Source organism: Ailuropoda melanoleuca, chromosome 17 (genome assembly GCF_002007445.2).
Source record: "Ailuropoda melanoleuca isolate Jingjing chromosome 17, ASM200744v2, whole genome shotgun sequence".
NCBI classification, from domain to species: domain Eukaryota; kingdom Metazoa; phylum Chordata; class Mammalia; order Carnivora; family Ursidae; genus Ailuropoda; species Ailuropoda melanoleuca.
Genome location: NC_048234.1, coordinates 15,291,976 through 15,305,266, shown reverse-complemented (window position 1 = coordinate 15,305,266; position 13,291 = coordinate 15,291,976). Strand labels below are relative to the sequence as shown.

Below are 13,291 nucleotides of genomic sequence, written 5' to 3'. Positions count from 1 at the left end.
TTCGCAGGAATGCCAACTCAAGGCTGGCGGGCAGGCGAATGGAACAAGGAGCACGGAAGATGGGCTCTCAGGTGACCCCGGGGCGCCCCTGCTCCGAGCATGCCCTCCAGCACTCACAGGCACCGAGCACTGCATGGACGACTGTCCTTCTTGCAGCAAAGTGCTTCCACGTATGTCCCTTTGGGACAATCTTCTTCTCTGGTCACTCGAACCCAGGACTGTTTCAGGATGCTCTACAAAGTACTTCCCCGTGATCTAGGCTGTAACCATCTGAAAAGATCCGTGACACAAGATTCTTACAATCTTGCCTTTAAATTTCAAAAAGCACAAATAAATCAAGCACAAAATTATGGACATTTTAGTTTTCACAAAGTGCAAAAGAACTTCAGCAGGACATCTAGTTATAAGAGGAACTTCATTTTCTTGGAAAAATTAACTAGTCTCACACTAGAGCAGTAATTATAACGGCCTCTCAAATCAATTTTGAAAACTTTCCAGTTTCCCTTCAGGGCTGAGTGAGCCTGTACGCGATTTAGTAAAACCCCGCCTTCTTTCCACAGAACGTTCAAGTGCCTTGGTTTTCACAAAAGTCCTATTTTAAGTTTCTTTCTTCAAAATATTTAAACTTTTCGAAATCCACCCAACTGAGCAATATCCCCATCGGAGAGGGAAGGCTGGTCTTTTTTCTAAAGGTGGCGGAGGTAACAACACGGAGGGAAATTCGGCAGCTGCTATCAGGACAGGTGTCCGGCCGAAACCACATCCAGCGCTTCACCCCGCGGCCAGCTTGGGACTGCAACTAGAACATGAAAACACGAGATGTGCAATTCTGGGATATTTGAAATAATGAAGACAGAAAAACCAGGAAAAAAATTTCAGGCTTTTCCTCTGGTAACGAGAAATGCGGTGACGGCTGTCTCCGGGATCCACGCGGAAGCTGCCGGCGTGTGCACATGGCCTGCCCGGCGCCCCAGTGGCCTCCGCAGTCCTGACACTCGGCTGGCTGTGGGCAGCTGGGAACGACGCCAATGGAGGACACGCCGCAACCCGTGTTTGCTGTGTCCCATGCTGCTCTCTGGTTTCTATGTGGCAGTCAGTGGATGGGAGCCCCTCCAGGGACGACACCGGTCAGGAACACATGCCCCCGGTGGCCACATGCTCATCGGCCACCACCCAGGCGTAACCAGGGTGAGGCAGATCGCTGAGAGGTGAGCATGGACAGCCTGATGCCGGATGCTCGGGGTAGGCGCCAGCCTGACTGCTGCATACACACCACAGACCGCCACTTACTGAGCCACTGTTGTAAACGCTACTTATCTTTCCTAAGTGCTTTAAAGACACAGGAAATCATGTTATCTAGAAAAACAAACCAGAAGTTTGGAGAGGTTAAAACAAACCCTGCAAGGAGAGACACTGGGGCACAGGGGCGTTTTCAGACAGAGAAGCGGAGACCAGACCCCAAACCCTGCCAGGCTGGCTGGTTTTCTCGGGTCCGGCGACCTTGCCCCACGGAGCCCACCTGCCGCACCACACGGTTCCCGCAGCCCCCAAACCACAGCCACCGTGGAGCTCCACCGACCCGTGACCACGACGTCGAGGAGTTGTTTGGCGAACTGCCTCTCGGAGGTCAGCGCTCCGAGGGGGCGCCACGCTGCCCGCAGGTGCGCACCTGGAATCTTCCACGGCACCGCTTGGAAATTCACCACTGAAGGTTGGAGAACTTGGTTCAAGGGCAAAGCAAGTACACCCGCTTTGTTCCGTGACAGGTGCGAGGGAGCTTGTGAAACTATCCGTGTACGTCTGCAGTTACAGAACAGGCTAAAGACTGTGCGTTCTAAAGAGCACCTCCCTGTGCGGCAGCCGTGGGTTCTAACACAAGACCTGCTTTTGGAATAACAGCGGACCCGGCCACCAGTGGACGAAGAATCCCAGCGCTGTGTCTCTCAAAAGCAGTAAGGAGGCAGCGGGGTGCTCAGGGCCCCGTGACAACATGAAAACACACTCAAGATTCATACCCGCACCTTTATGCACGAGGGTGGGGTTCACGTTGTTCTCAGTCACGATCCAACCTCGCCAACACCTCCACAGTCTTTATGGGGATGATGTGTGTGGACCCTACTGTTCCAGGATCAGTACCAACGAGAACCTCCCCACTGACGTCCCAGGATACAGGACGTGTGAGCCAAGTCAAGCACAAGGAGCGGGACGTGGCAAGGCCCGCAGGACAACACAGGCCTTTGAGTAAGGCAGGCCCTGCACGTGGTGGTGCGTGGCCTCCGTGTCAGGCTCCGGTCTGCTGGACCCAGGTGTGTCCTCAGGGAGCCAGGCAGGGCTCTTCCCCACGCACAGATGAGAGCACGGTAAAGGGAGCTGATCTGCCCGCGAGCACCGGGAGAGGCGGCGGCCACACCTAGAACTCCGTGATTTCATGCTTTTCAGTGCATGAAATTTACCCATCCCTTTTATACTAAAAGTATAGCACCTTAGTTATCACTTCAAAAATAGTCTGTCAAAAATAATGCCCGGCCAGTAAGATTTCTTTCCCAGTGTTAGGTTAACAGTAAGAAAGCCCATCTAACTTTCGATATGGGCTATGGGCTGCACGCACCGTATCCCCCAAATCCACCCCCGGGGATCTCAGAATGGGACTGCATTCGGAGACAGGGCCTTTACGGAGATTATTAAGGCTAAATGAGATTATCTGGGAGGGACCTGATCCAATGCGCATTGTCTGTGTCCTTACAGGCAGAGAAGATCAGGACACAACTACACGAAGAGGAATGACCACGTGAGGACAAGGGTAGCACGGCCATCTGGACGCCCAGGAGATAGGCCTCGGGACGCCAGCCCTGCCCTGCCTGCCAACCGACCTCCAGACTCCAGCATGAGGAGAGTATCTGCTGTTTAAACGACCTGTCCCGTCCTGTGTTTGCTGCAGCCCCAGAGCGGCCTCCCAAGTGTGGCATGGGGAGTGCTCTCACGAGTACCCCTCAGGGGCCCACCACATGCCTATCCATCAGAGCACAGCCCTTGTGAAACATACAGTTACTACGTAACACAAAGAGAAGGCTGGTGAGGACAACTGAGACTTGTCCGTGTTTTTGTGAATGTGTGTGAGTCCAGCAGAGAGACCTCTGGTAACAGGGTCAGTCCCCCGAGTGCGGACGTGACGGGCAGGAATCTCAGCTGGGGGACGATGCAGACTGCGGGCTCCCTCCCCTCAGATGCGGTTCTCAGCCCCCGACCACACTCTCCCACAGGGCCGTTCCAGAGAGAACACAACCAAGGGGTAAACACGACTGCACCTTAGCACTACAGGACAAGCCGAAGCAACATTCCGCTAAAATAAGGTCCCCGGTGCGTAACACACACACACACACACACACACACACACAGAGGCCCCAGAAAAGAACAACTTCCAGTATCAGAGCCCCTCTCGTCTCCCCGCTGGGGGCGCCCACCGCCTGTCACACATTCGCACACACAGCACCTGGGCAGAAGCTACTAGATTGCTTACACACTCAGCAGGACACAAATTCAAGGCAAAGCTCTAAAGCTACTTCTGCAGTCTGCACAGAATTTCAATCCAGAGTCACTAGCTCTATGTTAGCGCCAAGGTTTGTGAAAGACCTGCCCCTGTACTGTTCACGTCACATCTGACGCAGCCGTTCCAACACCAAGACAGGGTTTTAAAGTTATGTGCACGTGCTGATCCCGTGAAGGGTTCTGGGTAGTTCACACGGGGCTTCACGCCCTGTGCTCCCCGAACGCCCGAACGCCCGAGTCCACAGCACAGAGGTGAGAGGCACAGGGACGCGCCCACACAGCAGACGGCAGCCTACTCACCCGACGGGAACAGCCGAGCCTGGGTCTGCACTTGAGCGTCCCTGTCGCCTGGGCTGGGAGGGATCAAAGCGCCACCTGGCCCAGCATCCTCAGGAAAAAACTAAGCAGAAAGAATGCATTTTTAGGCAAAATCATGTGCCAAAACAATAACCCTAAAACCGTCTGCCACGGAGTCCCCTAAGCTGAAGGGTTTTGTGGCCAGTACGAGGGCAGAGACTGAGACGTCCGCAGAAATAATTCGAAGACTCCCCTAATTCTCAGACTCGGCGGCCTGAGCGCTTACAAACACAGGACATGGGACAAACCAACAGCTAGACAATAGGTGTGAGACCATGTACTGCGGGTGTAAGAAGTCCAGGTTTTACAAGAATATTAACGTAAGGGCATGTTTAAAGTTACCTTAATAGTTCCTGCAGTCCTGTGACGGAAATGCGTATTTCTTCAGCATAACTGAAGATAAGACAAAATGTTTTGCCATCGACTTGGGAAGGGAGGTCAGAGAAGTGCCCACAGAGACGGCTGGGCTGTGGTCGCTCCAGGCCCCTGTGCCAAGGCCCGCTGGCGTCCTGGACCACACATGAGTCCCCACACCTCCCTCATGGGCGCCATGGACAGAAGGTGTGCGCTCCCTGACCAAGGGTCCCACGCAGCAACGGCTGAGGGCTGCGCAGCGTCTGCCACACTTTCCTCACCACCAGCGTCACGGCTGCACCGTGGACGGTCGAACGCACAGCCCCACCCACAATTCTCCAAGCTGGGACCGCTTCCAACAGACCCACTCGCTGGCCTGTGGACGGCAGCCGGCGACCGCCAACCTTCCCACGAAACCTGCTGTCCTTTTAGGGAACACGCTTCTCAAGCTGCGCCTGCAGTGGCACTAGGGCTGGTGCATGTCAGGAGGAGGACAAGCGATCAGGCCTCGCGCGGGCGCCTGTAGCCCCTCCCCACACCTGCCTGTGCCTCCCCGCAGCCCCAGCCTTAACCACGTGAGCCACAGGCCCAACTCAACAGGGAAACATCACAAAGCAAATCTAATTAAAGGCACATCGTGAATCTACTTTTTACCTCACTGGTTAAAATCACCCAGGAAGAGAAAACACAGAACACACACCGGTCAGCAGCATCACCCACACTTCCTCGTGCCACCACCAGGAAACGGAGATCTTCCCCTACACTCTCGCTGGTGGGTACTCAAGTATTAACAGCATCACAGGCAGTATATAAAGCAAAACTAGATGTGAAAGTACAAAACACACATTATTTAATTCTATTTAAAATAATCAAGTTTAAAATTTTATGATAAATTTTCTCCTTAACGGGAATCCACAAACTTGAGTATTTTGGACTATGGGATGGTTCTGGACACTGTTCACTGCCCCTGTCCCCTTGGGGACAACCAAGTATTACCAGATGCAAGGAGCACTTTGACCTCCTTCCATTTCTGCACGCATCGGACGGTTTACATGTGGAGAAGGGAAAAGGTTACTTAAAAATCTTAAAATAAAACTTTAAAAACTTTTCCAGAAGCAGGTTTAACACATCACATTTTGCTCATGAGCACAAAATTTACAGTCAGAAGTTGCACATAAAGGGTTTATTTTAAATGTTTTAAGGATAGGATAGAGTTACATCATAATTATAAAAATTACTTACAGAATTAACAGATTTATATTGTTTATACTTCTAAATGCAGAGAACAGGAAACTGTCTACACATCGTATAAAATAAAATTAAAATTAAAAATGAATTCAAGCCTGAAAGATGAGGTCATTTACCTAATTGTAAGATGCGAACACGGAGACCTCTGAACTATACACACCCGCTCACACCGCACTAATGGTGGAAACACAAAAAGCGCAGCATTTCCAAGGAACCACAGACATTTCGACCATCATTATTTTGTTATAATAATTGCTCCTGTTTTGTCTTTGGAGAACTTTCTTTCCTTCTTTTTTAAGACAATCAGCTTACACATGTTTTCAGGCACTACAATTTGTGGCAATCAGAACAGTCTTCTAATGGGTCCACAGCGTTCAGAGATTCGAGCCCAATGCACTTCGGGGTTTGGCACGTAAAACAAGAATAGGAATGAACTCTGGCTTAGAGGTAACTGAGCGCATCGAGAATGCACAGTCCCTTCAAATGCTGCACGACAGACAGAGCTGGGAAATCACCTTCTGCTGGCACTGCATGGCGTGGCCAGTGCATTTTCATCCTACGACCACTACAACGGTACAGGAAGCAAATATACAGAAAACTGAAAACAAATAAAAACAAAGATAGAAAACAAAAAACCTAAACATCTTTCACATGCAAGTTCAGTTAGTTACATTGAACATTCTACTTAGAATAGAGCATGCAAAAAAGGATGGTCTGCATTTAAGGTTCTCCTCAGAAGCTTCACGTGGCAGCCGGACGTCACACGCACACGACACGGGAACACGATAGCAGGTCGGTGAGGAAGGCCGGGACATTTTATACAGGTTTGGGGCTTGTGCAGTCACAAGTCCCATGATAATTTTGGAAACTCATGTTGGGCTCCTAGAACAAGGAACCAACATTCTGATACCAGGAAAAGGCAAGCAATGCATGCAGATCTGAAACGTGAGCCTAGAACAAAGCCTGAAGGACCGGGCGAGGGAGTGGAATCAGTCACCGCGGAAGTGTGGGTTAAGCCACCAAAAGAAAAGAGAATGGGGGGGGGGTGAAAAGAAAAACAACAAAATAAACCCCTTCCCCTTCCTTCCACCCTAAAGGCAACAAATGGAACAATGATTAAAATAACGGTGACCATCACGTGTCACATTCGTCTGGAGAGTGGCAGACCACGTGGTATTGAAGGTGCTAAAGGTACTCGCAGGAAAACCACAATGCAAGTCGTTAAGTGATGCTGGAAAGGTTTCCACTGACCCAACCCTCGGGATACTTCCAAAGAACACTGGTTTTCAGTCCAAAGCCACTGTGTCACGTTTGCACAGTGCGCATGCTGGACACCCCTACTCTCGGGGCACACGCGTCCACCTGAACTCAGGAAGCCAGGCTCAGCCTGGAGAGTCGCATGCAGGGACTGTGACCAGAGCCACCGGCAAAAGAGGTGACAGACAGATGTGCAGCACGACCCCTGTTCAAGCAGGAGGAGCGTGAGACCAGGCATTCACTGTGGGGAGAAGCGCAGAGGCAGACAAGCTCCCCCTGCTGCCCACGGTGAGGCGCTGCACTTCTACAGCACGGGGTCACCGCCCAACAGCACCACAACGCGCACGGCCTTCCCGAAGGCAGTGGGTGCCACGTGGACTGCGCGCACCGAGGCCACCAATGACAGAATCTCCAACACTGAGAACAGCCACGACAGAGGCCGCACGCACTGCTGGTAACTGACAACATGTACCTCCTGCCCAAAACTCAGGCAAGCTTCCCAAGCTCCACAAGAGACTGGATTCCCGTACCGCCTCTCTCCTGGCTTCCAAACCATCAGGGCTCATCCAAAACAAAGTGACAGATGGCCGTGTCACTACCACCCCAACTTCTGCGGTTCCATTTCGGTCAAAACAACCTTGCAAGAGCAAGCCATGAAAGGGCTGCGTGGCCAAGGGCCAGTCACGCCCAGAAGCTAGCACGATGACAGAGAGGCCACGTCAGCAGGACGCCGGGAGCCAGGACCGCACAGCACCACAGAGGGCGTCAGGGAATGGAGGCTGTTCTGTGTCTAGATATTCTCTGTGGGGAAAAGCTGGGGGGAAAGCCTTCTGACCACAACCACGTATCAGCGAGAACAGTAATAAAAATACAAGTGTCCCAGAAAACTTGTCAGAAGGCAGCAACACCGTTCTCAAACCTGTATGTCTCACATTAAAGCACGAGGCTCTGGCAGGAACTTACCACATACACACAAACCCCTGATGCACTGTTGCCTCTCAAATCCACGAACTAGAATCCAGACTGCTGAGCATACAAAGCAACGGACCAGCTGTGCCGTCCAAAACACACGGGCATCACACCGTGTGGACCAAGTACCTGGGCTTTGCTTTAAAACAAAAAAAGTATTTATGATAAAAAATGTAAACAAAAATTTACAAAGCTTAGAAATTAAAGGCAGCTTTTTACCCAAATTCCTAACTGTTTTGCTAAATTCTAATGTGGGTCCAGCAACTGTTCACAAATGATTCCTACTTGGACTCAATGGTTTAAAGCCTCCAGACTGAAAAAGTGTCTGAACTTCTGAGTTCCAAACATGCTGGGCGTCCCTATGCGTCTCCTGTGCCCACATTTAATTTTAAATTAACAGCAGTAATATATGAAATCGGACTGACTTAGGACAAGCACTCCTGTTAAACTGGAGAATATTATTGAACCCCCGCACCAATCCACAAAGAAAGGACTGCCAAGGAAGTGTATGTGTGTGTGTGTGTGTGCAGTGCGTGTGGACACACACAGATGTGAACAGGGAGAGACAGGTGCATACGTGTCTCGACAGAGAGGGCAGTACCGACAGTACCAAACTATGCTTGCAGTGTGGCAGCAGACGGGGAGAACTATGGTGCCGGGGAGCTGGGGACAATCCAGGACACTTTACACAACCGCGATCCTAGCTTAGCTTTACCAAACTTGCCTGTAACTCCCCTCCAGACACACAGACTTCTTGTAAGAGGAAGGAGTTCCTTACACAAAATGCTTTGTGTTCACATAAATCTGTACTATTCAGAACAAAACCAGTTCTGCTGGCAGAGATTGTGGGTTCGCAGGGACATGTAAGCTTTCATTAAACTGGAAAGCAATCAAGTCTTTATGTCTACAAATTATACATTTAATAGTTCCACAAATTTGGCCAAGTTCATGATGACATCTAGGATGTTTTCACCAAATCGTAGACATAAATATGGAAATCGTCATCAAACTTGATGAAATAGACAGACGGTTTGGCCTCCACTTGATGAATGACCATGCCAGTCCTTTTAGAGCCGTCCTCTTTGGCATATTCCACCTGTTTGCCCACCAGGCTGTCCACAACTTCTCCCGGCTCCCTTTCTGCTGGAGGAGAATCATCTGCATTAAAGAGGGAGGAAGAAAGAATTTAAAGTCAATTTTTACATATGTACCAACTCACATGTCTATTTTAATAATAATTTTTTAAAAGCGTAACATCCGGATTCATCCCGATTATCTAGAGCAAGAGTCGGCCCACATTTTCTTCAAGGGCCAGAGGCTTGAGGGCATACGGTCTCTGCGCCAACCGTTCAGCCGTGCCAGTCCGCGAGAGCAGCCCCGAGGAGCCGCAAAATGAAAACGTGTGGCTGTCTGCCAATAAAACTTTACGTACAAAAACAGTGTGCCGCCCACACCCCCAGGATGTAGGGGAGTCAGGATTTTGAAAATCCTAAGCAGAAATCCCCATGGCTTATGTTTAATTACAGCTGAGACCGTCTGAGGGGGTGAGGCAAAGAAAGGCCACAGAAAAGCCCAGATGCACAGAACTTCTCACAAGTCAGCTGCAGTGACTTTGAAACAGGCCTTCAAAACAGGCAATACCTCCTGAGACCCTGAGAACACGCCGTTCACTTCAACACATCCCTGGTCTTTTTCCTGTGACTCCTGAAAGCTTCCTTCTCTGCACATTCACAGCAACAACACGGTGTTCCTCACCCAGCTCCCAAATAAGATTTCCTGCGCTCTGAAAACAGGTGCCAAGAGAACCCCTGCCCAGAGGAATCACGACGGGACCTCCAGGATGGAGGAGGCACCCGTCCCTGTCAGAAGGCCCCCAGCAAAGCCTGCGGGCCGGAGAACGCTGCCCTGAGCCAGCGGGGGCCACGAGATGTTCTCGGAGCACAGAAACCAGAGCAAACCGCCACCTCCAGCAGCAAAGACCCAAGGGGCGGAGGAGTGGGGCTAGGCGGCTATCGCCCTCTCTCAAGAAACTCCTGCAGGTCATGCGTGGGGTGAGCTCTTTTGCAAGGAGCAGCAAAGGGCTTCCAGATGCCCCCCCGCCCTGGGGCACGTTTACAGAGCATTCCGGAGACGCGATGCCTGGGCATTTCACAATGACTGAGCCAACATGCACAGGTCTCACACGGAGGCCCCTGCGGAGCTCCCAGCACCAGGGCATTGTCCCTGGTGGCAGCTGCACTTCCACACTCGCAAAGCCACGTAGCAGGCAGGGAAGGCTGAGAGGGTAAGGAGGGCCTGGGAGACACCCCAGGCGGTCCAAACGCCCCTACGCTTTCTGGCAGCAAGGCAACAGTCCTTACTGCAGCTCTTTCTCTACAAAAAAGTTAAAAATCAACTTCACACAGACTTGGAGAAATGCTTTTAAGGAATGCTCTCCTGATAATTAAATTCCTGCCCATAGAAATACTTCCCTTTACAGATTTATGACAAAAGTACACAAAGCCTGTAAGACAAAGAGGGTGGAGAGTCAGGGCCGGATGAGCACCGTGAAAGCAGGTTCACTGACTGGCCTATTGGCGAAAGAACCCAACGAGACGTGCTGTCACACCGCTCGGGTATCGAGCGTCTGCACGTCACCCCATCCAGGCCCAGGGAACCCTGTGCTGCAGGAAAGGCTATGGAATAGTTTAAAAAAGAACAGGCCTACCTGAAAATGAAACCAAGAAAATAATTCCTTCATGATAGCATCAAAAAGAGCAACATAGTTAGGAATAAACTTAACAAAAGAAATACAAAACTAATACTGTAAAGACTACAAGACACTGTTGATGGAAATCTTTAACTCGATAAATGCGAAAGTACCCCGTGCTCCCGGGTCAGCAGGGTTCACAGGGTCAAGGTGATCAGAGATTCAACAAATGGATTCCAAAATTCACGAAATTGCAAGGGACCCAGAAGAGTCAGAAGAATTCTAAGAACAAAACAGGACTCAGTACCTCCCAACGTCAAAACTTACTTCAGAGCCGTGTGACCGAGTGCAGCACGTGCCCCACCAGACAGGAGCACAGCCGTCATCGCAGCCAGCTCCCTTGCACCATGGGTGCCAAAACCACCCGGCAGGGAAAGAATGATCTTTCCACAACATGGCGCTCAGACAGTGTGCACAAGAATGAAGCAGGGCCCTTCCACCACATCACAAAAATTAACTCAACACGTATCAAAGATGTAAACGTAAGAGCAATGCCTACAAGACACGCAGAAGAGAACAAAGAGGTAAATTGTCAGGACTTTGGACACAACACCAACAGCATGAGCTACAAGAGAAAAAACAAACAGGACTTCATCACAATGAGAAACTCCTGTGCTTCAAAGAGCACCACCAAGAAAGTGAAGAGAAACCCACAGAATACAAGAAAGTGTCTGCAAGTCCCACACAGGTCAGAAGACCCGCATCAAGACCCGGACTTTGACGACGCAGCAACAGAACATTGTCCTGACTGGGAAACAGGCAGACAACACGCACAGACTTCTCTCCAAAGAAGACATGGCACCGGGGGCCCCGGATGGCTCAGTGGGTTAAGCAGCTGCCTTCAGCTCAAGTCGTGATCTCACGGTCCTGGGATCAAGTCCTGCATCTGGCTCCCTGCTCAGCAGGGAGCCTGCTTCTCCCTCTGCCTCTGTGTACTCTCTCTCAAATAGATAAAATCTTTAAAAAAAAAAAAAAAAAGGAAGAAAAGAAAGAAAAGAAAGAGAAAAGAAATGGCCAATACCACACGATGCCTGATGTCTTTAGTGATCAGGGAAATGCAAACCAAGCCCAGGATGAGGTCGCATTTCGCCACCATAAGGACGGCTGGGGTGAAAATGCCAGTTACCACATGTTTGTGTCAGAACCCTCACACACAGCCGACGCGCGTGGAGAAGGGTGCAGCAGTGACCACAGACCTATCCATCCCACTCCTCAGTACGCACCTCAGAAAACGGAAAACACCCACTCAGAAACCTGTGCGCAAGAGTTCATCGCAGCAGCCTTCATCAGCAAGGGGGACGACACCCACGCGCCCATTGGTGGACAGATGAGCACACGTGCACACGGAGCCGCTGTATCTGGTACGAAGACAGGTGAGGCACTAACACACGTGACAAGACGAGGGGACGTGAAAACACCGAGCTGAGTGAGGAAGCCGGCCTTACACACTCTACCCACGCGCGGGTCCACAACCCAGAACAGCACATCTACACGGCAAGCACATCACACTCGGCAAAAGGTGCAAACCTTCACAACCTATGCTTCGTGCAGGGCTCAAAGAATGATCACTTGACCGTAGTAGTCAAAGTAAACAAGATACAGCTACAAAACAGTTCATCAAACACATCATTCTAAACTTCAAGTTCCTCTGGAATTAACAGAAATAAAGGCTGTCAATGCACACTTACTAGAATCGGGCATAATGCGAAGGTCGCCTTCTTTATAATCATCTAAGAGCTGGTACATGTACAAGACGGGGTCCTTCTCGTAGGTGATGTAAAACCACGTGTTCATGATGGGGGCGCGTGCTAGGACCATCCCCCTCCACTCGTCCTTGGAGCCGTCCTCCGTCTCAAACATGTGCTCTACCGCCTTGCCGATCATCGTGTCGGCCAGGTGTGCATCGCTGATTCGAGAGGTCGCTGGGGACAAGAAGCAAACAACGGTTCACACGGGGTTTTACTAGATACGTACCGTGAAGACTGAGCTCATGCACGGGGGCGGCCTGAAGGGCTGTCTGCACAGCACACCAGTGGCCCGAGGGTCACAGTGGACCTCAGGGGCCGGTGCCACAGCCCTGTGGGGCCCAGACCATGGGATCCCACGGGCACTGTTCTGTCCCACATCGGCTCCTGACAGCACGTGCTGCTCTGTGTGTTTCTGTATGAACAGTTACTTACTGTAAGTTGAGATAAGAACAGCTTTGTTGCGGAATTGCGAACAGGAGCGTTCCCACGCACCCTCACTCACCTTCCCTCCACTAACACACACGCAACCTCAGGCCAGGGATGAAAACTACGAAACGCACCCATGCCAGGCCTGAAAGGCTACTCTCACGTCCAGTGTTTTGCACAGCGACCAGACCGCGCCTTGGCACGAAACGCCCCCGCGCTCCCGCTTGGTCACGTGAAAAACAAACTGCTTCCTGCCAGGCTCCCCTCCTGGCCTGTCCCCTGCCCCCACGGACCCCTCTCTTCCCCCCACCAGGCTCCCCTGTCTGCGGGACCACCACCCACCTGTCGCTACTGTGTTCCCTAATGACACCTGCCACCACATGCAGTGACCCTGCTCCCGGCCCAGACACTGTGACGAAGGCAGGGCCCTTCCCATCTGTTTCCCAATACTGAGATCACAGGGCGTCTACGCCTGCCCAACAAACTCATCCTCAGCCCTGCTCTGTGTTCCTGAAGAGGCAGGCGGAAAATCACAACCTTCCTTTTATTAATACTGGGAAAATTACAGAAATCCTAACGATTTTAAGGTTTCTCTGGTCCTCGCATTATAGATAATTGTCTTTAAAAATAATTAGCA

General features: G+C 51.1%; 1 protein-coding gene across 2 annotated transcripts in view; it reads right to left on the bottom strand.

Moving 5' to 3' along the window:
* Positions 1-5,421: 5,421 nt before the first annotated feature.
* Positions 5,422-13,291, bottom strand: part of SPIN1 (spindlin 1) — a 76,809-nt gene continuing 68,939 nt past the window's right edge. The window contains exons 5-6 of one of the 2 annotated variants that reach the window (XM_002919610.4): positions 12,169-12,402; positions 5,422-8,889 (exon numbers count right to left, since the gene is read on the bottom strand). In XM_002919610.4, coding sequence (XP_002919656.1) covers positions 8,690-8,889; positions 12,169-12,402 — 434 coding nt within the window. In that variant the 3' untranslated portion in view covers positions 5,422-8,689. The remainder of the gene's footprint in view (positions 8,890-12,168; positions 12,403-13,291) is intronic. The other variant, XM_034647213.1, reaches the window with a different exon arrangement.